The sequence below is a fragment of the Melospiza georgiana genome, chromosome 3, assembly GCF_028018845.1.
Source record: "Melospiza georgiana isolate bMelGeo1 chromosome 3, bMelGeo1.pri, whole genome shotgun sequence".
NCBI classification, from domain to species: domain Eukaryota; kingdom Metazoa; phylum Chordata; class Aves; order Passeriformes; family Passerellidae; genus Melospiza; species Melospiza georgiana.
Genome location: NC_080432.1, coordinates 72,017,304 through 72,042,023, shown reverse-complemented (window position 1 = coordinate 72,042,023; position 24,720 = coordinate 72,017,304). Strand labels below are relative to the sequence as shown.

Sequence of the window (24,720 nt, the reverse complement as noted above, 5' to 3'; positions counted from 1 at the left end):
CTAGAGTGTCAGTATTCCTGAAGGCTTCTTATATCTGCTTATGGTAAGCGTCACCGTGGTGGTGGAGTCACTGTCTGCAGAGGTGTCCAGGAAAGGACTGGGTTTGGCACTTAGTGCCATAGTCTAGTTGACAAGGTGATGGTCAGTCAGTGACTGGACTCAGTTATCTTAGAGGTCTTTTTGCAGCTGAAATGGGTCTGTGATGTTATCTCCCAGGGAACTAAGCTGAACCACATAAGATATAAAGTGGAAATTTGTGTGAGGTTTGCTATGCCAATAAGGATAGGCTTTGACTCTTCCATTTCTCAGAGTGAAACAGTTTTGCCCCCAGATTGAGCAGATCCATCAGGAAGTGAGAAGTCCATTGCCATTGGTATAGAACCCTATACAGGAGAATGCACTGGTAGCATAGGTCTGCTATAGCAGTCTACAGCAGTGCTGCAGCAGTGCTGTCCTTAAAACTGGCTTCAACTTGGGTTTCATAGTCTTAAAGCAGATTGTAATGTGGCAGGATCCTTTTAAAAAAGTAATCTCATGACCATCTTGAACCGTTCATGCCCTGATATGATGCTTTTCTCAGAATATTATCCTAATTGGGGAAAAAAAGAGATCAGTGAAAATAAAGCTGGTCTTTGTGGTCCTGAACCCTATGCTTAAGATATACTTATTCAGAGTAGAGGACTGATCTGGTAAATGAAAGATTTTTCAAGTTGACCTTTCCCATTCACAGAAAATTTAGAAGCCAGATCATGCTTAAAAGGAATTAGGATAGTAGAGGATACTTTTAAATTTGATTATCTGGGAATCATAGATTTTAGATAATGACTTATAACTAAATTTAGCTAAACTTTGGGAAGATTTACTTGATCCTAAATATTTTGAGGGTAGTGACATGAAGCAACCAGTTACTTTAACAAGTGGCCCACACATCTGTCTGTCAATTATGTGAGGCTGTCTATCTCTCAGTAAATCAGGTTGTCTTAAATGAGGACCTCTAGATTATCTTTTAGAACATGTAATAATTGAATAAAATGCTGCAGTTCTGTTCACTTTATTTCTAAGGTATATGAAGTGATGGGAGGACTTGTTTTCCACTGGCATAAGATGAACAATTCTTGCATCTTAGTTAAGTCCTTCACACTCTTAAAGGCAGCTGCAGCCAAATATTTAGAATTCTGCAGTCCCTCATACCAAGAGAATTATTGTAAGTTGTAAGCTTTCACAATGATACTTATTGTAAGCTTTCACAATGATACTTTCTTCTTGTTCAATAGGACAAATGGATTTCTTCTACAGGAGCTGCCTCCAACTGCTTACATAAAGATGTTCGTATTTCACAGAATCATAACCAGACCTGTTTGTTTTACAACAGTCATCCTCGCCTAACTTATGGATTTCTTGCTCCTCCAGGTGAGTACTTTGTCTTCCTTGTATAACATGTCTGATGTGCATGGTTTGTAACGTAGCAGGTGTAGTCTTTTGTAGGTGTTCTTGGTACCTAATCAGAATACAAAGCAGTAGTTGCTGAATTGTTGAAGCTTACTTCAGCATATGAGAAAGGAAAACACTTTAGATGCTTCAGCAGTTGGTGGGGTTGTCCAAGGTCACTTAGTACTTCCCAGAAGTTTTGAAGCACTTATCATGCTTCTAAGGTGGCATCTCACAGAAAAAACTAGGAGGGACATGTAGACATTGAGTGAAGTCCAGCAAGCTGGTAAAATGCAATTTCACTCTGTATACATGGATAAATTGTTTGTGAACTGTTGCTGACCTGATATGGAAGTATTTTATTTACTCTACTCATTGAATACCAAGTAGCAGGTTATTTAAACATCCACATCAAGCATAGTTTGCAAAGTTTCAGCAGAATCCTATATTTAGGATAAGTCTAGATTCTGCAGTCAGGGAAAGTTGGCCTGACATTCATGAACTTTATTTCTCTTGCCACAATTCAGAAGCCTGTCCTGATATTTTTAAATCTCATTAAATTTGCCAACTGTATATCTGACAAGTGTAACTGCTGCTGCTACTAAATTTATTTATTTTAGGTGGAATCTGGCAGGTACTGAAAGTCAGCACTTACACCCACACCAGTTTTGGAAAATGAAGTTAGGTCAGCTCCATCTCAATGTTAATGCACTGATCACTAAAAGCATGAAAATGCAAGTTTAAAGTAACAAATCCATGTAATTAATTGGCCTTTTTTTGTTTCAGATTTTATGACAGATGCAAAGAAACCTCACTATGATGCCTTGCTCACCAGCAACATTGTGCCAATGTATCCTGCATTTAAAGGTATTTTATTTGTATGCCTATTTTATGTCCATAGTTGAATAGAAGACTGCTGGTGTTGTGCTGGCTTCCAATCCATGCATATGACCCCCGGTTCCTGGGAGAGAGGGAACATGAGATGATTGACTGAGAGAAAATAAACATATTCATGGTGAAAAAGAAGGATAACTGTGGTACTTCTCCTGGAAAATAAGGGATATCCTGTTTTGTAATGGAGTACTGATCAATTCTTAATTTAAAATATTATACAGGTTAGATGTGTCAGGACATGGTGCAGTGGATGCTGCTACCCAGTTGTATGCAACCTTTAACAACAACAAACACCTGTAAAATTTGTTTTCCTAGCTTATCATGTCTGTCTATACTCCACTGAATACTCTGCAGAGTTGTATCAGCAGCTTCTATTGTGAAGATTATTTCCTGATTCCATTACTGTGTTTCAGTGTTGTGGGACTACTTCCATCAACACCTCCTGCCTGAATATGCTGCACCCAGGAATGGTGTCAATGTAGTCAGTGGTCCAGTGTTTGATTATGACTCTGATGGGCTCTATGATACCCCAGAAAAGTTGAAAAGGTGAGAACTTTTCACATTCGAATCCTTTATTTCTTTCTTCCAATACTGGTCTGTGAGTAATTATCCCTCTTCAGAAAGACACACAAAAGTTCAGAAAAAAGCAACAAGCCTGAAGAGAAAAATGCACCTTCAAAATGTGTCATCTTAAAACTGAAGGTGGAGTTTAAGAGAAGCTGTTGCATGTGGAATGATGTCTACCATCCTGAAAACTAATGCAATTGCCCCTAGGAGAGCACAAGGCAAGGGCTTATCCCTGGTGGCATGGTTGATACTTCCTGAGCTGGCAGTGTTCTACTACAAGTTGTGGGTTACACGAGTTAGCAAAATTGGCTCAAGCTAGCAGGCAGAGAGGTTCCTGGACTTGGGCTGAACTCTCCATCACCTCCAGAGTTTTACACATTTTTATGGCAAATCAATTTGTTATACCTCATCAAACTTGTTATTTAGTCTACAAGCCAAACTTGATTTTCAAAAATAGTGGTTTGGAATTTTCCTTCCAGACCTAAGTTTTCCTTGGACAAAGTAGGTGAATTGATAAAATTGAATATAGCTGAATGTTGTAATTTGATCTTTGTGCAAGTATGATTTGGTGGATTTATAGAGAGATCTTTTGTATTTCAGATACCGTGGTAATTCAGAAGTTCTAGTTCCAACTCACTTCTTCATTGTGCTGACCAGCTGTAAAAATACTTCTGAAACTCCTCTGGAGTGTGAGGGGTCTCTAGATGCCTTGTCTTTTATTGTACCTCACAGAGAAGACAACAGTGAAAGCTGTGCAGTAAGTAGCCTGTTTGGCCCTCATAAAATTCTGAAGTCAGGCTGGAGCTTGTTTTGTTGGATATCAGTAATTAACTGGTTAAAGCCTTTGAAAATGGTACAGTCTACATGCCAATCTTGAGAGAGAAGACAATATTTTTGCAAACAGAATTATGTCAAAGTCTGTGAATATGATCAAAGGGGAAAATAGATCTGTTCAAAGAGCAAAGCATAGAGCTCGCAAAGTGGGATCAGAGTATGCAGAGAGCATGGATGTGATACATACAGAGACTTCTGTAATGCAACTATTCAGTGTAGAGCTGAGAAGGATTAAGAGCTGCTAAGAAGAGTCACCTACAACAAAAGGTCAGTGCTAAGGCCAAATGCATTCCCAGAAGGAGAAGACACAGATGTCTCTGAAGACCACTGGTTGCTTCTATTTGAGGTACCTTGGCATTGTGGTGAGAACACACATAACTGCACTCCCTATACACCAGAAAAAAGTGTGGAAAGTGTGTAGACCAATCCTGCAGCAAGGAATTAGAGTCAGACACAGCTCTCGGAATATTTTTGTCATACTGGTGGTAGATAAATTGCCATTCCCCATTATCACCAACTGATGCAACTACAGGTTTTGTATACTTGAGGAGGTAACAGCAAGAACTAAATTCAGACAAGCTTCTAACTATGTATAATCCTTGCACACTCTGTTTGTTAGATGCTTGCCAACAGTTATTGATTTCTGCCTTTATAAAACATCAAAATGTCTTTTTTTAGTAGATTAAATTTATCTCAGGAGAAAAAAAAAAGTTTTACAGCCCCTTTTTTTTCCTCCTCTGTCCCAATAGGATGGCAAGTCTGAGTCCATGTGGGTTGAAGAGAGAATGAAGTTTCATACGGCTCGCATCAGAGATATAGAATTAATTACTGGACTCAGCTTCTATCAAGACAGAAAACAGCCAATATCTGACATTTTACAGTTAAAAACATATTTGCCAACTTTTGAGACAGTCTGATTTTTCCTATGGAATGTTGTTATTCATGTCACAACTGATTTGTAAATAGACTTTTTTTAATTAACGAAACCTTTTTTTAAAAAGATAAGCTGGAACTTTTATTGAGAACTCTTGACCAAATTGCCAGTAGAGAGGAGAGTGGGTGCCATATTTGTATCTCAGGGACTCCTCATGGACTATGCTTGTGACACAGGATGGCAGCGCCTGTCATTCCCACTTGGATGTGGTGGAGCCATGTCCGTTATCATGCTAACATCATTTGGTCATCATAGTCATAGACACGAACACAAATGTTATCTTTGATATGCTCTGGAGAGGGAGAATTTTATAAAACATAGTTTATGATCAGCATTCTACTTTCAAAATGCTGACAATTAGCAAATACAGTTCTGGGAAAGAACTGCAGTCTTGGTGACCATTGAAATCTAAACAACAGCACTCTTCTCACTCTGGTTTTTCTTGAAGTGTGAATTGCACTCTGAGCTTTGGGTGTCATAAAACAATGCAGCGTTGTGGTGCAAGAAGCTATAGTGGGGTCAGTAGGACCAGTACTAAACCTTGCCCCACGTGGGAGAGATGCCTGGCTACAGGAGTTCTGTGGGCTGCAAAGCCTCGGCATGTTGCTGCCCTCTGATGGCTCCAACACCGACGGAGAATTAGATGCACAGTTCACGTGTTGTACATGCATCCTTGGAACAGGTGGGTGTAGGATGCATCAAGTCACCTGTAAATGAGAAGAAAGTATGTCAGGAATATGATTGAGCTCCCAGAAGTAATTATCTTACTTCAAGCTAAACTTAGATTTGATGAAAAATTTTGCATTATTGAAGTAAAGATGTGTTTCTCTGTTTGGTACATGTTTTTGTCAGCTGTGGTTTTGAAATCCCATTTTTGAATGCAGATGCTGTCAGAGATGCAAATTTTGAAGAGCATGTAATGACCTTTCTTGGAAGCTTTCAGGCTACACAAACAGCTGCTACAGGCACTCAGGCGTGTAGGAACTCCCTCCTTTTCCAGTACACGTATTATCACCTTTGTAATTCTCCCACTCTCTAAAGCGGATGACCCAAAATTGGCTCTGTTATGTATAAAATTCAGCATCGCCAATTTCACATTTATGGTCTTCTCATTTAAAAAGGAGAAAATACATCACGCACAAGTATGACAGAAGAATGAAGAGCCTGTAACTGAGCAGAGAGGCATTTGACCTTATAGCTTGGCCAGGACATGTTGAAGGCTGGATTCAGAGCCTGCTGAAGTCAGAGGAAGCTTTTCCATTAACTTCAGTTTGAGTGGGCTGAAGTTCTGGGACCATTTTTTCTTTTAACCAAGTGTATTTTCTTGATCTTATGTTACAAGCATGAATTTTATTTTTTCTCAAGTAGTTTCACTGTGTGAAATCTAAATGTGTTGTAGCAACCTCACATTACGATAGGACTGTGACAGCATTATTCAGTGTAACTGCTTTGTAATGTTGCCTGTGACCAATAAACCCATCAGAAGTACTATGCTGCTTGTGACCCTTTCTGTACCAAATGCTACCAACTGGTGCAGTTATAGAGCAAAAGTTCACTTTTTTGGGGGGGGGCAGGGGGAATGGGAGTTGCTTCATTCTTTGCTCCATAAATTTAAGATCATTTCTCCATCTGTAACATTAGTTACATTTATTATTAGGAGAGGAGGGTAGGAAGAAAGATGGTCAAGGTATTGAGGTGTTTTTGTTGTTGTTGTTGGGTTTTGTTTTACAACTGGTGGTGTCTCCTGAATACAAATAGATATGTTGACATCTTAAGGTGATGCCAGTTTCCATTAAGAGGCAGGGCCAGCCTAGCTCCTGGATAAAAATGGAACCAGTGTGTCTTCAAGCATGTGACTTCTGGTTTGACCTTTGATTTTGGAATGGAGAGCAGTTGTGAAAGCTATTATGGTCATCAAGACAAGGCAGGAGCTAAGTGGGGTTTGGAATGTGTCTTTGCCAGAAATTGACAAGTCAAATTGACAACAAAGAGAGTTACTCTCATTTAATGTTAAGTGTAAATATTTCTGATTATTTAATTTCTTCTTTGATTTTTAAAGACATTTGTAATGGTGGTGTCAGAATATATGAATAATTGCTGGTGCTAGTCCTGGTGTCCTGGGGCTAGTACTACCCCAGGATGACAGATACTAGACTGTCCTTTTGAAGCCTGATTGGACCCAAGGAGCATCCTACAGTCACCAGCAAACTCTGTTCAGAAAAGCTTGACAGCTTCATTTGGCTGGATGTAAAATGTTTTCTGTTTCAGCTGGTGTATGGTGTCAGAGCTCGTCCTTGTTCCATCCAGGACAGGGTTAATTTTTGCAGTAGTCAGGAGAGGCATGACCAGGACTGTGAGGTTATTCCATAGCACCTCACACCATACACAGGGGGCTGGGAGGGAAGTTGGGTTCCTTCCTGCTGGCTGGTGGTGGGGAGCACTCATCTGTGGAATAATTTGCCCGTCTTCTGCAGTCTGTTACTAATATTGTTGTTGTTACTGTTTGTTTACTTATCTCGTTGTTTATCTCATCAGCAAATTGTTCTTATCTCAACCTGCAATCTAATTCTCCTCTCCATCCTGCTGCAGGGATGAGGGGAGAGGGGACTGGGGAATGAGCGAATGGCATGTGGTTTGGAGTGTTTCAGGGGGAACACTAAACTGGGGAATTCCATTCCTAAACCATGACTGCGTTCCGCTAAGTATTTTCAGTAGGTAAAGCTGAAAGGTGACATGTGACATAGGTGTCAGTATTACTCAATGTAACTGCTTCTTTGCTGTGTAGTGTGGCCGTCTTTCAAGTGAAAAAGGCAGAGAAAGAGCAGACTTCAGCTCATGGGTCTGGATGTGCCAAGAAGTGAAATGTGTCACGAGACAAGTAGAGTTGAGGCTTGAGAGATTTTTAGGTGGTACAGACTTATATCACTGGTTGCTACTGTCAGTAACTGAGAGGTAATTTGCTTGACTAACATGTTGGAGTTTCTTGCTTTTGTTTACCTCAGGATCTCCTATGTTTAAAGAAAATAAACTAATATCTAACTGTCTGTATTTCAGACAGAACTGTTCTTGTAAATCTCTTCTCAGGGCATCCCAAATACACTAAACCACTGTGTCCAGCCTAGTGCACAACAGCTGTCTGCTGAAAGCACCTGCCAGAGGCTGCCCTGTGTCATCCGGTGAGTGGGTGGCCTGGGCTCTTGCCTTTCCTTAGTCTGAGCAGATTCAAAGTACAAAATTATCCCTTTAAATACAAGGTTATAAACCATACTCAGCAAGTTGGAAAGAGCTACCCATCTGCTGCATGGGAGGGCACCCACTTTTCCAGGAAAATGAGATTCATGGGGATCAGAAGTCAGAAGGAAATATAAAAGGAAGCCTCAATCTGTGACTCTGTGGTTAGGATGCTAATCTAAGAGGCAAAGATCTAATTTCTGACCTCCCTTTTTTTCAAAGTCTGCTGCAAAGCTCAGGCTTGTTGCTGAGGAGGTACCTGTGCCAGAAGGAGTTGCCCAATGTACCATTTCAGAGTGGACCCTCAGGAATAAGAGCACCGTGAGGAACTTCTAGTGCTGCAGGGTCACAGGGCAGCTGCTGTAACACTCTGTGCCCACAGCAGCACCACTAATGAGCTTGGGAAACCAGCCCAGGGCTCATGGTGAGCTCTATATTCAGCACTTTTACTGCTGGGCTGTGGTAAACTGTTTTTGCTCTTCTGAGGAGTTCAGGGGCAGAGTCAGTAAGAGTCCAGCAACTTATTAAAGCACAAGTTTCCAAATATTTGTGTTTGTTTGCCAGCAGCAGCAACATCTCCTACTTACCCTGGCATGCCTTGCGGCGATGTCTGGGAGGTGTTGGAGCACCATGCTGAGGTGGCTTGTGTACCATGCGTGGTGTGTCTGCCATAGCTCAGGAACCTCTGTATTACAGGAAACCAGTCCAGGTTTGGCACCCTGTGACTCAGACTCCCTGGAAAGGAGTTGAATCCTTTGCTGAACCACTGTGACTCACCACACCAGGCTTGAGCCTCAGGAAAGGCTGCTATGGAGACCATGGACAAACTTGGAATAATTATGGAAGCCTGGAAACAGATTTTAGATTGCAAATTATTGTATTCCTCCTTAGCCACAACATGTGTCCAATTTATGCTGCCATTTATTGCATGTTTAGTTCTCTCTATTTTTAATTTACTCACATAAAACAAATACAGTGAGATGAAAGAGTTTTGAGTCACTCCAAAACTCCAGACTGATCTACTGATCAGAAGACAGCAGAATTGCCTTTTGGTCATATCCATAAGGCACATATGCTGACAGTCATAGAATCAGAATCATTCTGGTTGGATAAGACCTCTAAGATCATCAAGTCCAGCCATTAACCCAGCACTGCTAGGTCCACCGTGAAACCATGTCACTAAGTCACCATCTACACATGTCCTAAGTTTTTCCAAGGACAGTAACCACTTCTCTGAGCAGCCTACTCTAGTGCTTCACAAACCTTTTGGTGAGGATATTTTGGGTATTTTTCTAATCTAATACCCAAAAACTCCCCTGGTGCAACTTCATGCTGTTTTCCTCTCATCCTTTCACTTGTGACCTGGGGGGAAAGGTTGACTCTCACTTGGCTACACCCTCCTTTCAGGTAGTTGTAGAGAGTGATAAGGTCACCCTTGAGCCTCCTTTTCTCCAGGTTAAACAACCCCAGCTCACTCAGCCACTCCTCACAGGACTTGTGTTCCAGACCCTTCACCAGCTTAGTTGCCCTTCTCTAAACTCGCTCTTGCATCTCAGTGTCTTTCTTGTAGTGAGTGGCCCAGAACTGAACACAGGATTTGAGTCATGGCCTTACCAGTTCTGAGCACAGGGGAGATGATCCCTGCCCTGGTCCTTCTGGCCACACTATGGCTGATAGAGGCCAGGATGCCATCAGCCTTCTTGGCAACCTGGGCACAGCTGGCTCATGTTCAGCTGCTCTCGACCAGCACGGCCAGGTCCTTTCCATCAGGCGTCTTCCCAGGCACCCTGACCTAAACCTGAAGGGTTACATGGGGTTGCTGTGACCCAGGTGCCAGATTCAGCACTTCACTGTATTGTTATTGGCCTTGGCCCACCAATCCAGCCCATTCAGATCCCTCTGCAGAGCCTTCCTGCCCCTACAGCAGATTGACATTCCCACCTAACTTGGTGTCATCTGTGAACTGACAGGGTGCACTTGATCCCCTCATGCAAGCTATCAGTGAAGATGTTAAACAGAATGGTCCCAGTACTGAGTCTTGGGGGACACCACTCATGACTAGCCACCAGCTGGATGTAAATCCATTCACCACCACTCTCTGGGCTCAGCCATCCACACACTTTTTTTTACCCAGCAAACTGTGCACCCACTCACCCAAGCCATGAGCAGCCAGGTTTTCTGGGAGAATGCTGTGGGAAATGGCATCAAAGCCTTACTGAAGTCTAGGTACACAACATCCACACCTTTCATAAAAGGAGATTGGTCAAGCAGGATCTGCCTTTTTAAGCCCATGCTGATTGGGATGATCCCTTGCTTCTCTTGTACATATCATGTGATTGCATTCAAGATGATCTGCTCCATGACCTTCCCTGGAACCAAGGTCAGGCTGATAAGTATGTAGTTCCCCAGATCTCCTTCCAACCCTTCTTGCAGATGTGTGTCACATTTGTTAACTTCCCATCTAGTTGTTATGACTCTCTGCATTTGTGGCACTCTGGCAAAGCCATGCTTTAGCACCAGCCTCAATCTGAAACTTGACAGGGAATTTCTTTATGTCTCTTCAAATGTCTCTGCTGGAGGCCTCACCTTTGCCATCCTGCATCTATGCCAGAGCTTGAATTTCTCTGTGGCAGAAAGCTTGCTGCTTGAGGGCGATGAATTAATTTTTAAGTCTTGTGACTTGACTTCTTAGTCTTCTGCTGGCTGCAGAAGATGGCAAAGTCTACTATAAAAATTAATTATGCTCTTTGTCACAGTCCTGTAACTAGGTCTAAAACTGTATTTAGTCCCTTTACATGGAGAAGGAAATGATGTAAGGAATTGATTCTGGTGTTCAAAATAAATTGTTTATGGAGGTATAGAGACATTATACTTTGAATGAATAGTGAGCACAGATCATTTGCCGGTGATATCTGGCCCTCTTCTGGCCTGATCTGGAATAACTGGGAAATGATCTGGTAATTTAACACGCAGTGTAATTTTCCAAGGAAACATGGCCCCAGGACAATAGAAATCCAGGCAAACCACCTGAAAATAATAGGCTCTTTATGAGGTACTTTCCATTCTTGTAATTAGCTAACACAACTAGTAGAATTTTTAGAGATGAGAGCATGGGGAAGCTTGAATTACTAAGGTGCAAATAATCAAAATTCTGCAAAGAAGATTATGCTATCATTTCCCATCACGGAGGAAGTTTTTATTTTCATATAAATTACTGAATATCCTGTTTATGGAACATGCCAGTGGAACTTCCTTGTACAAGTGAGCTAAAATCACTTAAATTATGTGTTGCCATCTCCCTCTGCTGGCTTCAACAGAGCAGAAGTGTATTGTGACTCTGTATCAACCATTTAATTTCCTAATTTCAATTATTCTTGTGAAGTCTTGCAGAAATGGATTTCATCTTGGAGATTACCTGTTATAAACCAGGTTGTCCACAGCTTTCAAAAACCCCCAAGTAACCGAAAATAAGCCAAACAAAAACAACCCAAGAAGACTAAAGCATGACCTCAGACTCCCAGCCCCCACATGCTGCAAGCTCAGAACATATTGATGGCTTTTCAAATTCAGCACTAGGTTTTATGTACTTCCTTGACATGTAGCTTCCTTAAATACAGAAAGTATGGAAATTCCCACAACATCACAATGACTCTTGCACAATGATAATTTGCCAATGGATAGTCCATACCAAAATAAAGCTTCAAAAAATGAAGAATTTTGTTATGAAAAACATGATAATGTTGAAACTGAAGTATTACAAGAAGAACCCCTACATGCAAGAAGAAGCTATGTGGAATTTAGGATCAAAATCCACAAAAATTACAGAGCTGTACTTATTTCAGCAAGAGTGCAAGTGCTCCATTGCTAAAAGGGCATCAAAAAGGGCAATATTTGGGTGTTGGAGGGAATAGGTCTATCAAAAAGAACAAGCCCACAGCTTCCTTAAAGAGAAAGAGCAATAACCAAAAGGCTGTTTTGGCCCAAAGGACTTAGATAAACATGTGACAAAGAAACAATTTCCACTGTTAATAAGAGAAATTTTGAGTTGGTTGATGGCAAACACTTTCCTAAGGCCTTACCTTAGAAACAAGACATGCATTGATTTTAGCCTTCTCCTCAGAAGATGTTTTTTTTTTTCAGACACATAATAGATAGAATATTTTGATGGTATAAGATGTGACACTTCATGGAGATAATGATTTTGTTGGAGTGTGTGTATAATAAAAATTTCAAAATCATCCTGAAAACAACTAGAACATCAGTGTTAAGACTGAATCACAATGCAAAATACATATATGGGGAATGTAGTGCTCAGAGGAGAAGTGAATGTGAATATGTTCTTAGACCTGTTTGGCTGAGCCACTACCTTTTATATAAGAAAAGAAGCAGAAGGATTTCTGTGTAAAGCAAACTCTGTAAGCAAATGTTTGCCCAACCTGGGTTCTCAAAGCAGGAACATGAGAGCAGTACTTGTGCACAGGTAGTTACGGGATGTAACTCTTGGTGGGGATTTAGAAGCTGAAGAAATGGGTCAGTTAGGAGCAGGCTGATGGTGAGCACAAAATTGGGCTATCCACACGACTGCCTCATTTCCAAGGAGGGGGGTGACTCTGGGAGACTGAAGAGATTTTTCTGACATCTGCCGGACTGAGTGGTACTGATACCTCAAGGTCTCTATCTTCTGTGCTGGACCTGACATTCACTGAACATTTACAGTCAGGTTAGTTGAAAAAAGCATTGAAAAAGTTGAAAAGTTTTGTTAAAAGTTTTTCACCTGGGGAAGATGATCTGAGGAAAGCCTCAGTTCTTTGCTCATGCAGATGAGGTGCAGAGTGCTGTTAAGGAGCAGAGTAAGGAAAGTAAATCTCAGGTGAATCTCTGGTTCTGAGTGACTAAGAATGGCCAGTCCATTACTGTTACAATTGACTAAAGTTGTTATTCTAATGAGTTGTAGAAAACATATTAACTTCTGAAGGAAGACTATGGGCCTTAAAAACACACACATTTCCTACCACGTTTCTGAGTCTCAGTAGTGTAGCTGTCCGTGTATCAGACCCTGCTCCACCATTCTGTTGGGCAGTTGACAGCTGCAGCAGACACAATCCAGAGAAAAAGGCACAGCAGCCCTCTGGCCCATTTGTAAGTCCAAATCCATTTCATATTAATGGGTCTCAAGTAGGGTGTTTTTTTACAGATTTTTTTTACAGTAGGTTTGGGTTAGATCCAGAGCATCAAAGACCTATTTAGCAGACCAAATCTGCACGAAATGGATGTGATTCATTGTCTATGCATGTTGAAAAAGTCAGGAGGGAAATTTTCCCTTTCAACAATTTAACTCAAAAGCTTATTGTAACATAATTAGTCATCTGGAAAAAAGGAGATGTAATTACATAAGATAATTTTATGGTTCTCTGACAGATACCCAAAGCCTACATATGAATCTGTATCTGCCTAAGGAGGAGAAGAAAGTTCTGCTCATCCTAAAGCTTGAACCTTGGAGTGTTGATTAATTTTTAAGAAGCATACAAGATAAAAAGCAAGACAATTAAAACATACTCTCCTTTAATATTATCTTTAATAAATAAACCCCTTTTTCTGTGTATTTTTCCAGGTACCTGCTAGTGAAAGCTATTGTGATCTATTGTGACATATTGTAGTGATTCGTTCCTTCAGGGTGGGTGGCATGCACTTTGGGGGTTTAATTTTCCGTATTTTCAATATAGATAACAATGCTGCAATGATATCTAAGTACAGCTTGGTGCTTGGGCAGAACTGCGTAGCTGTCACTTTAATTCACTTTGAGAAAATAAGAAAGATTTCCTGTATTTCAAACAAGTCTGTGTTTACATCATCCCTCGTAACAAAATAGCACGAATTGTTTCAAGTGAGTAATCAAATGCCTTCCTCCAAAAAGAGCAGGAGCTTGTTCAGCTTCATTCTAACGGAGGCGCAGTTTGTACCCGGAGCAAAAGGCGGCCGCGGAGCTGCCACGCGGTGTCAGTGCGAGGCAGAGAAAGAGCCCGGTCTCGTCTACCAGAAATTATATGCTTCATAGCTGCCTCATCAATGAAGCCACTTTTATCTGAATGAATTCATGAAATAAAATGACAGACCAACTTTTGTCTGTTCCTTGTTTTGGGAAAGCAGACAGACAAAATACAGGTTCCAGGGTTTCTTTATTTTCTGTCTAAAGGACAGGATGTTTTTGTGCAATCCTGCCAGCCCACAGCTTGTCCTGATGTGGATGTACAGAGCAAAAAATATTTTGAAGACTGGTTAAATGAAGTCTAATAAATAATCTTAGAGAGATTTTAGGCATAACTGTAAACTATTTGGAAGAAGATCCTGCTGCCTCTCACAATCAGAAGTAACCATACAGCACAAAGAGATTTTATCAGCCTTTTGCTTGTTTTTCTCTGTGTTGAGAGGGCCATTGTATTTGTCTGTGTGTGGTTGTGAACAAATATACATATTGTTTCTAATAAATTGTTTTATGATAAGATCTGTGGAGAATGACAGACAGAAGCCAAAGAAAACATTACATAAATAGCCTCTAATTTGCTTTTCAACTGTATAAAATTAAAGCACTCATAAGGACAGAAGAGGCTTGCTTCATTTCTGCGTGTAGAAAGTCCACTATTTCTTCACACAAAACCCAAGCTTTTACCCAGGTAATCCTTGCACTCTTAAGGCTGGCTGTACTTACAAGATTTGCCATGCTTATTACATTCTTGCAGAAGTCAGAAAAGCCAGAACTAAAAATCCCATTGCATACAGTTATCCAAGGGGTAACACAAGCATACTCACATCTGTAGAGTAGAATATTGCGTAAGGTGACACATTTATATTATAAGTACATCTTCATGAGAATAGCTAGGTGATAACAGGCAGTTACAATGGGGATGTCTGCATGTGTAAGTGCTTGTGTGTGTGTAGGGTTAAACCTCACAGAATATCCTCACTCAAGATGTTTTCCATGTGGACCAGCCCTAAGTCAGGCACCTTCTTGTGAAGTGGGATGGCATTGCCAATTCTTCTCTAACAGCATTTCCTGGTGTCTGTAATCAAATCACTGTAAAATACAATGGCACTTTCTGGAATGCTCTTCAGTATTCCTATGGATCATAAGGATAAGCAGCAATGCTGTAGCACAGCAAGAAAAACCAAATGTTGCTTTCCCTTGAAAATACTGATCCCAGGTGACTGCTCACAGGCATTAGCCATGCTGGGATCCATTCAAGATCACTGGCTGGGGCATATTCTTATCTGTGCAGTTCTTTCCAAGGTGGCTACTCAGTGGCTATGGAGCTGTGGCTGGAAGAATCAATGGAGGGAAAGAAATACTTAATTTCTCTGTCATCATATGAAAATCCTTTGAGTCACAAATGAAGAAAAACCTCAGTTGAGCAGATTCCCCCAGATGGGTAACTACAGCTAAGAGGCTGATGGGGAAGCCCACTGAGAGACACTTGTGGCAGTTCCCAAGGTAAGATGAGCTGGCTTTTTTCATTAACTCCTAGCACATTAGATTTCAGAATCTTGATTAACTTACTGATCTTGGAGTTTCTAACCTCACAACAAGCTTAGAATCAGAACAGCATGTATAAATGGAAAAGGCCAAATATGATTTCTTACTTATTTCTGTTGCTCTGTTAATTTAAAAAAGCATACTTAATACCATATCACAGTGTATTAAGATTACATCAAGTACCTTCCAACATGTTACATTGTCTAAAGTTTGAATAATATTTCAGATTTAATTTGAATCCTTGTCCTTCTCTTTCATTTACCAGATTCACTGGCTTATCACTTCCCTAGTAGGTTGATACTAGGTTGTAATTTTAGTAAAATTTAGTGTTGCAGAACACTATTTTGTGCAGTTTGTGCTCCTGGAAGTGCTTATTGCCCAGAAAATGCCACAGGAGCCAGCCTGTGTCCTCCCAGGAGAGCTCCAAGGCACACAGTCCCATGCAGTTCCCCTAAAATTGTACAGCCTTAGGATTTTGGGTCACAGGTGGTGCAAACCAGTCTGACTGCAGTTATGTTGGTTAGCTAGGCTGACCAGAGTCCTGAAAACTGGCTGAAAAGCTGGTTCTTAGCATTCAGCTCAGGAGCAGGAAAACATATTTTGTAGCTGCTGAAAGCTGCTAAATACCTGCTTTTAATAGGTCTAATTTAAACCAACAAACATTTATTTGGATTGCACATTTCTTTCACTGGCTCAATTAATGGGGCTGAGTGATGAATGGAGGCACCACTGGATTGTATTAGCACTGCAGTACTGTGTTAGCAGCCTTTTGGTCCTGCTCAGGAGGCTGTAAAATGCTTTGTTCCTCACAACATAAACACCATTATACTCCTACCAGGGTTGAATTTACTTACCATTAAGCAAATGTACACAGTCCTGCAATTGGCACTGCCCCAATAACAGACAGGAGCTGAGGAATGCTGCCACAATATGCAGCCAGATGTTTCAGGGTGGGACATTTCAGAATGGGCCCACGTTCACTACTCTGGGGATGTGGGCTTGGACTAGAATAGAGAAGAGCTGAAAAAGCCAGGGCAAGCACTAAGGACTGTAAACAGCTCTTCTCTGATGCAGCAGCAATGCTGAATCGTGCAGTGGAGATGGGACCTTAGTCATGCTTCTAAACTCTGTTCAAACACTAAATGTGTTGAAGGCTTTAGTACAGTTTGGGAACAGGTTCCTTGAAGAAATTCCTGGTATTTCCTGGTTCCAGGCGGGCTGAAAAACACTGTGAGAATGTAGTGGCTTTTGGTATGTCCATTTATGGACATGAATCAAAGGAACTGCAGGGAGGAAAAAAAAGTGGAAAATGAGAGGAAAAATAAGTTAACTGAACTACTTCCTCTCTCAGATTCTTCTTGGGTTTTGGGCAAAGCCTTACAGTGGTATTTCATCCCAGCTTCTCCTTGCTAACTACTTCCATATGTAGGCATAGTATAACATCAGTTAAAGCCACATTTAAGCACTGTTTTTAAAGAACTTGGGTTTTTGGTGGTAGAATAAAAAGTCAGAATGGTTGAATTATTATATATTCGGGCAAAAATATTACTGATCCTTCTTATATTTAATGCCCTTTTCAGTATAATGAAATGAAAGGTTTCTTCAAGTGCGAGGTCTGAAAAACTATGCTACATGAGAAAAATACAAATGATCTAGTAAAAAATATGCTATTTCTAGTGGTGTCCAAGTCAGTTTTCTCAGCTGAGTCCCTGTCTTTGTGAGACAAACAACTGGATACTGCTCAAAGACTTATTTGTTCCTGTGTGGTTGCAGATCATTAAAAGTGGCTCATTCTTGAAGACTTTTTAAACTAGCGTCTTTTGGATGTGTCTTAGCTCTGAGGAATCTGACAAATTTCCATCTGGAGAGTAGAGCCTATTTCATATGAAAGGGCTATAATCCCTGTCTGTTGTTCACATCTGTATTGTGTTAGAAAGCTAAGCTGCAAATCCATGCAAAAGTGTTATGGTACAAAAATCTGAAATACGATGGTTTAGAACAATTTCAAAGTATTTGATACTCTGGTCTCCAGCCACCCTGAATTTCTGTTTAACATTTAATTGAATATCTTTTTTCAAATTAGTATTGACTTTACAGTGATTTTTTTACCAACTGTATTATTAATATAGCTGGAGATCCATTTAAAGGAGGTAGTAATTAGAATGAATATGCTTTCGTATATGAATAAAAAATTTTAAAAGTACGGTAACAAGCTTGCTCAATAGGATTTTCTGAGGATGCAAACAACCAAAAGCAGACTTTCAAAACAAGATATTTTGAAAGGAACATGAACCAGTGTTCTCTCCCACGTAAGTGACTTTGGACTTTTGAACTCAGGTTTTTATTCTTCCATCTATGCATCTTAGGCACAAAGAATGAAATCAGGAAACTTCTTTATGGTTGAAAGGCCCACATTGTAGCCATCATTTAAGATGCCATAAATTCCACACAAGGGCTCCTTTTTCCTGGGATACCTTTGAAAGAAAGCCTTACAAGCAGTATGATGCCTACCTATACCTCTAGGAGAGCTTACAACAAAATATTTATATTTCTTTACCTTCAGAGATAAAACCTTCAGAGGTCTAACACCTGTAAAATGGTGTAAAACATATGCTTCTGTGAGAAGACTACACACGTTCCTGGAAAAAGGAGTGCAATTCATTATAATGCATACCTGAGATTTATGATCCCTGATATGCTCAGGGGAGAGCAACAATGCTTAACAGATTTGCCTATGTAGCATACTCCCTTATTTTAATTCACAGTGGCAACAGCAAACCACTATCAAACTATTCTGACAGGCCTCTTGTGTGCTCAGCTGGCTTGTGAAACAGTGCAATAATGTGTCAGACGGCAGGCAAGGCAGTTTCGTCATCACCCAATCTGGGGAAGGACGGGCAGTGGTCCTGGGCTGCTTTGGGGGAACCCCATTGCAGGTGTCTTTCAGACAGCCCTTCCTCAACCAGAGCCCTGCTGCTTCTCTCTGACCCTCCAGCCTTGTTTGCCAGGCACACCTGGACGACAGTGCCAGAGGAGGCCCCAGTGTTGTGTGGATTAGGTGTTAGAGATACAGCCCACACACTGCAGAGCTGGGAGCAGAACATGAGTGAATCTTGTGGTCGTGAGGCTCGTGGGAATGATGGTGTTAGGAAATGTCATTCTTTACAATATCTGATGCTAACTGATGAAAAACTGCAGAGCAGAGCTGTTCATCAACACACTTAAGCAGTACCATAAGCACCCCATTTCTCACAGGAATTAATTCCAACCTGCCAGGTACATTGCGCTTCTTTCTGTTCTGCTAATCCTGACAGCTTCTATAGCGATGGTTATGAATGAAGCCCATGTACATCCTACCCTTTCTGGAACTAGAAATGAGAGTTTTCTTGTTATTTGGGGGTGGAGCCACAGTAGTGGTCAGGCAACCAGTCCTCAGTGTTGTACGAGTGTTTGAAGCGTTTCCAGGGTGAGCTGAATGACTGCACAATATTCATAATCTGAAAAAAAAACATTGAGAAAAAATGCTGGAGAGTCTCAGGGAGCATAAGAGCCAGAGGCTACCCAAAAGTATTTCCTACGGGACATAGAAAGCCACTTCCTCATGCCAGGAGAATTCCTTTTATTTTTCAGAGGTAGGGAAAATGCTTCTATGTCCTTGAGCAAAGCCTGGTGAAGCCATTGGCAAGACTCCCATTGACTTCCCATTAGTTTAGGGCTCTGTTGTTCATCATTAGTCAAAGCTGGTGTTACACTGATTTGCTGCTAATGCTAGCTGAAATCAATGGGATTGAAAGGTGCTCAGGAAGGATGGACATTTTTGTAAGCTAACACTCTTTCAGCACCAGGAAATTCCAGATTGAACTTGTTTGCCTGAAAAGGATTCTTGTTGGAGAGCATGTTTTTTTCTGAGAACAAGAACTAATGCTTCTAGTGCAAAGGTTAATTTTGAATTCAAAGAATCTCCTTGTCTTAATAAAGGCACAAAAAAGTCTGTTATTGATGTAGGTCCCAGCACAGGACTGAAGCTTTTCTTTTAGCTTCAGGGGGATGAGGGAGTTGACTCTCAACTGTCCTCACAAATAGTTCTTGTTTATCAAAGAAGAATGTTTGGACCATTATCAAAATGTGTAGCTCTTACAATACTTCTCATCTGTGGCCCTGCAGGAGTTTGAACCCATGGACACTCAGCACAGAACTGTCAAATGTAATGGTTTGGCCTTGTCAGCAAGCAGGAATATAATCTGCGTAATTGCCACCAGAGTCCAGTGCTCTATCATACCACACTTAGGTGTTAATTCAAGTAAAGCTACATCTAAATTAGCCCTACACTGCATGAAGGTTAAACCAGAAGTTTTTTAGAGGTCCCTTCCAGCCTGTTGTATTCTGTGATTTTTATGATACAACTCATTAGCTATTCCCCGAGAATTGCACTAAATTTTGGACTTCTGCATTTGAGTCTAGAGTCAAGAACCACTTCAATGCTTTTAGTAATTAAAAATATTTTCCTTGCCCTTAGCTGAAAACAAATCTTAACCAGTGGAACACCTCAATGAAATTAAGCATGTTGTGTGGTGTATTACAGCAGCAGCTGAATACCATGGTGACCAGCTGACTCCTTTCAAACTTCATGTGATGCCATGAGGAGACCTGCTGCACTTTCTAATGCCATACTGGGCTTGGCAAAGCAAACCTGGCCCTTCCCTCCATTCTAAATTCAGAGGAGTAACAAACTACAGTTGGTTCACTAGTAACAGAATAAGTAAATCTTTAGCTTATTCCTAAGTGTATGTGATTCTGAAGAACCCACCACACATTACTAGAGAAATCATTTTCATCTAGAGAAAAGGCAACCCCTTTAGAAACATGAAAAGGAATAGTGGAGACTAAAGGTAAATGAAATACCAAGCCATTTATATAAAAAATATAAATACTTTATTTTCAACTAAAAAGGTGCAAACATGTAACTTTTGGTCACACTTCTCAACAAATAAACTGTCCAAAAAGAGCCATAGTCAAAGAAAGAAACAAATGCTCAAGTGGAAAGATTAATGAGCCAAAGAACAGCCATTTCTCTTGAAGCCACTTGTCTTATTAAGTAGTAAGTAAACATATTTTGCCAATGAATGCTTTGTAACATTACAACATTACAGGCACCTTCACTTCATCTCGACCTCAACTCACCATTTGGCCCTATCTGAACAATTTCCACTAGAGTATCTATTTCATGCTTTGAATGCATTGTCAAACAAGCTTTAAATCTTACCTATCTTGTTCCAAAAAAGAAGGCTATCATTGAACTTTCAAAGCATTAAACAAAAGCACAAAACTTTAAATTAATTTAGATAACTGTACAAATATATATACACACAGTATTTACAATATTCATAAAAAGTAGCTTGTGACAGGTAAATTAACTGCCACAAGCTGTCCAGTCTAATTGACATGATTCTGATTCTTGTTGGCCAAGCCATCTGAATCAGAGTGTCAGAGCTGAAACATTACTGTCCTGACTAACAGAACACCTTCTACTTAGCACTTTGCTGGGTGCTTGCATTCCAGCTGTTGCTGTCTCTAAGCCAGCACCAGCAAACATGCTAATGGTCTCTTCTCAATTGCACTACTAGATGAAGCACGCTGTACCACATTAAGGGAACATTTGCTTGAATCAGTTTTTCCTGCCTGTTTCCCTTAACCCCATCACACCACCTCAGGAACATGTTCTGAAGCTGCGTCTTGCTGTGGTCCCACTGTCCATTTACGTTCTTCTTCAAATCACCGTTTGGGGTCAGTAGAAAAATTGTCTTAAGTCACATGGAGCAGTTTGTTGAAATTAAAAAAAAAACTGATTTAAATACCTTGTGCTATTGAATCATGTTTACAAAATGAGATGCAAATCAGTTCAAGTTGAGAATGCATTTAGCGTCTCCTTCTGGCTTTATGCCATGTCTCCATACATCTTTCTGTAGTACAGAGACTCAAAGATGTCATTGTCTCCAGGGCAGTTGTAGTGGCACGCGCAGGTCTTGATGAACATCATTTTCCTCTTCATGATCTCCCCATCAGGGCACTTGAACTCCACAGGGAGGGTGGCTGTTCTGTGGGGTGTGCAGCAGCGCCCGTCAGTGCAAACACCACAGAACTTAGCTCTGTAGGTCTTCACGCTGGTGCAGCCAGACAGCTCAAACTTGACAGGCTTGGAGATTTTGGGGGTGCGAATGCACTTTTTGCCTTTCTGTCAGGATAGAAGTGAATACAAGATGTTTAGAAGGCAGGCTTTCACAAAGCACACTAAGCTTGCAAGTGAGTGGTGAGCAGCCATGCTAATTCTTACTGTGTTATTATTAGGCAAGATTGTCTTATATAGTGCCACAACACAGCATGAGAGAAAAGGACATTTAAGGACATTTAACTGTAAATAGTGATCACCACTAGGGTAAAACTCAAATTTCCAAGTAAACCACTTGAAACTGACTACCTGTCAGCTCTGCACTTTTGGTCACTGTCCTTTTGCTAGCGGATGGAAGCAACCTAGTGCAGCATACATAAAGATGGTAATATTTACCTTGATGTTCTCTTCCAGGTCTGCTTCACAAGGTCTGACCATGCAGAGTCTGCTCTGTTTCTCCAGTCTGCAGAAGGCATTATCATTGGTGACTCTGGTAGAGATACCCATGCCACAGGTCTTGGAGCAAGCACTCCATTCCGTGGTCTGTACCAGGCAGTTGGCACGCATCATTGTTGGGTCTGGACCATAAGTGTCCTCCAGTCTGTAAGCTGCAGGAGACAGAAAACCAAAATTAGACCACTGCCTGACCTCAACCCTCTAAATGCTCCTTCCTTTTCCTTGAGAAATTCAGGCAGCTAAAATCCGTGCGGTGATTCCACGAACTGCAGCCCTCCAGCCTCTGCTGCCCTGTGTCCATCTAGTCCCCTGCATTCAGCCTCCATCATGCAGGGTGTCCCCTCCCCCGGCTGCCATCCGCAGGGAGTCCCCACTCACCGGCAAGTGCGGGTCCCACGGCAGTCTGCTCCTTGGCCTCATCGCAGACCCACTCCTCGCAGCACTTTCCAGGGAGCTTCACCCGGCGCGGGTAGGGGCAGTCGGGGCTGGGCAGGCGGACGTCCATGCTGCAGAGGGGCACGCAGCCCACCGCGCCGTCCAGGCAGGTGCACTGGTACTTGCAGCTGCTCTGGAAGGACTCTCCGCTCCGGTACACCATGCCGCTGAACACGCACGGGGCGCCGTCCCGAGCTGCGAGGGGCAGGAGGCAGAGCGTGAGTCGCGGAGGTTCCCACTTTCCTCGCTCCCTGCCCGGCAGGACCCCGTTCCCGTTCCCGCGGCAGCCCCGGCCCCCACTCACCGGTGCAGACGCCGATTCTGCGGTTGGCGGGGGAGCCGAAATCGCAGAAGAGCCCCTTGTGGTGGTCGCAGGGGTCGCGCTCGGTGCAGAGCTCGCCCAGCTGCTTGGCGCACACGCGGCAGCAGCCGCAGCCGTCGAGCACCAGGGAGACGCCGGCGGGGCAGGTGGGACTGGCTCCGCACTGGCACTGCCCGCTGCACTCCTGGCCCTGAGCCTCCTGAAATTGCCGGGGGGGACAGAGAGAGAAAGAAAGGGGGAGCGTCAGAGCCGCCGCCGGGACCGGCCGGACGGGGCAGGCGCGGCGGCGCCGCGGGCGGCAGCACTTACCGGGCTGAGGAGGACGAGCAGCAGCGCTAGGGCGAACGGGGCGAGGGTGCTGGGGACCATCCTGCAGCGGTCAGCGGCCTGTGGGTGACGAGGCGGCGGCGTCGGGCTGCCGGGCGGCGAGGGGAGCCGAGGTGAAGCGAGAGCTTCCCGCAGGGCGGATCTCCTCGGCGGCGCGGACGGGGCTGCGGCGGGCCGTGGGCGCTGTGCCGGAGGGTGCCTGCTGCCGGCTGTTGCTGAGCTCCGCTCCGCTCCGTCCGAGTGCGGCGGGAGAGTGGCTGTGTGACTGCCGAGTGCCGGGACGGACGCCCCTTTATAGGCGGCGGCGGCGCGGCCTCGCCAATGGGCTGAATGGTGCCGCGGACAAACAGCGACATTCCGCGCATTCCTGCGCGCCGCGCCGCGCCGCCCGCCCCGCCCCGCGCCGCCGCCGCCGCCCCGGAGCGGCCCTGACCCCTGACTCCCGCATTCCTCCGGCTGCGCCCCCCCAGCGCACGCTCTCACCCCCCCATCACGGTTTTTTATTTTTCGTCCTGATGTGTTTTAAATGTGAGTCCCCGTCGCTGCCCCCCCGCCCCCGGCAGCTCCCGGCCGCCCCCCCGCCCCCGGCAGCGCGTTATTTCGAGGCGGGCGGAGGGTCCGGCGGGAAGGGGCGGCGGGGCGGTTGCCAGGGGCGTTCGGGGGAATCCGCTATTTCCCTTCCCTTGTGCTCCCCGCTCGTCCTTCGTCCCTCCCCTGGGCACAGGGGACGCGGGGCGCGTGGATCGGGGGTGGCGCGGGGTACCCGGTGTCCGGCGGCGAACGGTCCGGGCGCTTTGGTACCACCGAAAAAAGGTATAATTATGCTACCAGGTATAAACTGACTCTGTGTACCACTGAATCATACTGAATATTTGTAATGTGTTCCTTCCCTAATAGATGCTCTCTATGAATAGAGAGAGTGCCTATTTACTCTGAAATACTTGGCACAGTGAGTGGAGTCTGAAGCATGGAAGAAGTGGCTATTATTTTCCCACTGCCTGTGTGCAGCTGTCATTTCTGAGCAACACGTTCCTCGTTCCTCGCACATCCCTGCTTCCAGCCTTCCTGATGGTCCGCCACAGGATTACAACAAGAAGAGAATGGCATGCCACCTCATTCAGCCAAAACCTTAACACTGTGGTTTGTATTTGACTGAACCCAGGACGTAAGCATTGTGGCTTGTATTAAGTCATTGCAGATAACTGCTATGATCACTGTTGTTTTTTTTTTTTCCTTTTTTTAACCGGGAGGACGGCTCTTCCCCCGCCTCCTGTGTATGATTTGAATATTCAGTGATGTCATGTTGTTTGACCTCCGCTTTAACGCAAGGAATGCCAGGGTTTTGGCTTTTGACCTGTGGAAGTATGTTAGTGCTTAGTAAGAGAGACCGGCTTAATGCATTGCAATAAGCAATCTAAAATCTGGTAGTATCTTAAGAGATACCTCATCTTTTGTATGCAGGCTTTCCCCCACTGCCATTCTCCCTTGCTCCCCACTTCTTGCCATCCCTCCATATGTAGGCATACTTCCATGCTATGACACTGTGATAATAAAACAAGATTCATGAGGGGAAAAGAAGGTCGTCCATGTAATGCCCC

The 24,720-nt window shown here is 43.0% G+C and overlaps 2 protein-coding genes across 2 annotated transcripts in view; one reads left to right on the top strand and one right to left on the bottom strand.

Annotated features, from left to right (window-relative positions):
• Window positions 1–6,146, top strand: part of ENPP1 (ectonucleotide pyrophosphatase/phosphodiesterase 1) — a 52,767-nt gene extending 46,621 nt beyond the window's left edge. The window contains exons 21-25 of the mRNA XM_058020499.1: window positions 1,275–1,410; window positions 2,215–2,295; window positions 2,736–2,868; window positions 3,490–3,646; window positions 4,473–6,146. Coding sequence (XP_057876482.1) covers window positions 1,275–1,410; window positions 2,215–2,295; window positions 2,736–2,868; window positions 3,490–3,646; window positions 4,473–4,640 — 675 coding nt within the window. The 3' untranslated portion in view covers window positions 4,641–6,146. The remainder of the gene's footprint in view (window positions 1–1,274; window positions 1,411–2,214; window positions 2,296–2,735; window positions 2,869–3,489; window positions 3,647–4,472) is intronic.
• A 14,179-nt stretch (window positions 6,147–20,325) lies between these two features.
• CCN2 (cellular communication network factor 2) lies at window positions 20,326–23,341 on the bottom strand. Its single transcript, XM_058019877.1, has 5 exons — window positions 23,105–23,341; window positions 22,778–22,994; window positions 22,417–22,668; window positions 21,979–22,190; window positions 20,326–21,648 (listed from the first exon to the last, which is right to left on the bottom strand). Exons 1-5 carry the CDS (start codon window positions 23,162–23,164, stop codon window positions 21,352–21,354), a joined length of 1,038 nt encoding a protein of 345 aa, XP_057875860.1. The 5' UTR covers window positions 23,165–23,341; the 3' UTR covers window positions 20,326–21,351.
• Window positions 23,342–24,720: the final 1,379 nt, after the last annotated feature.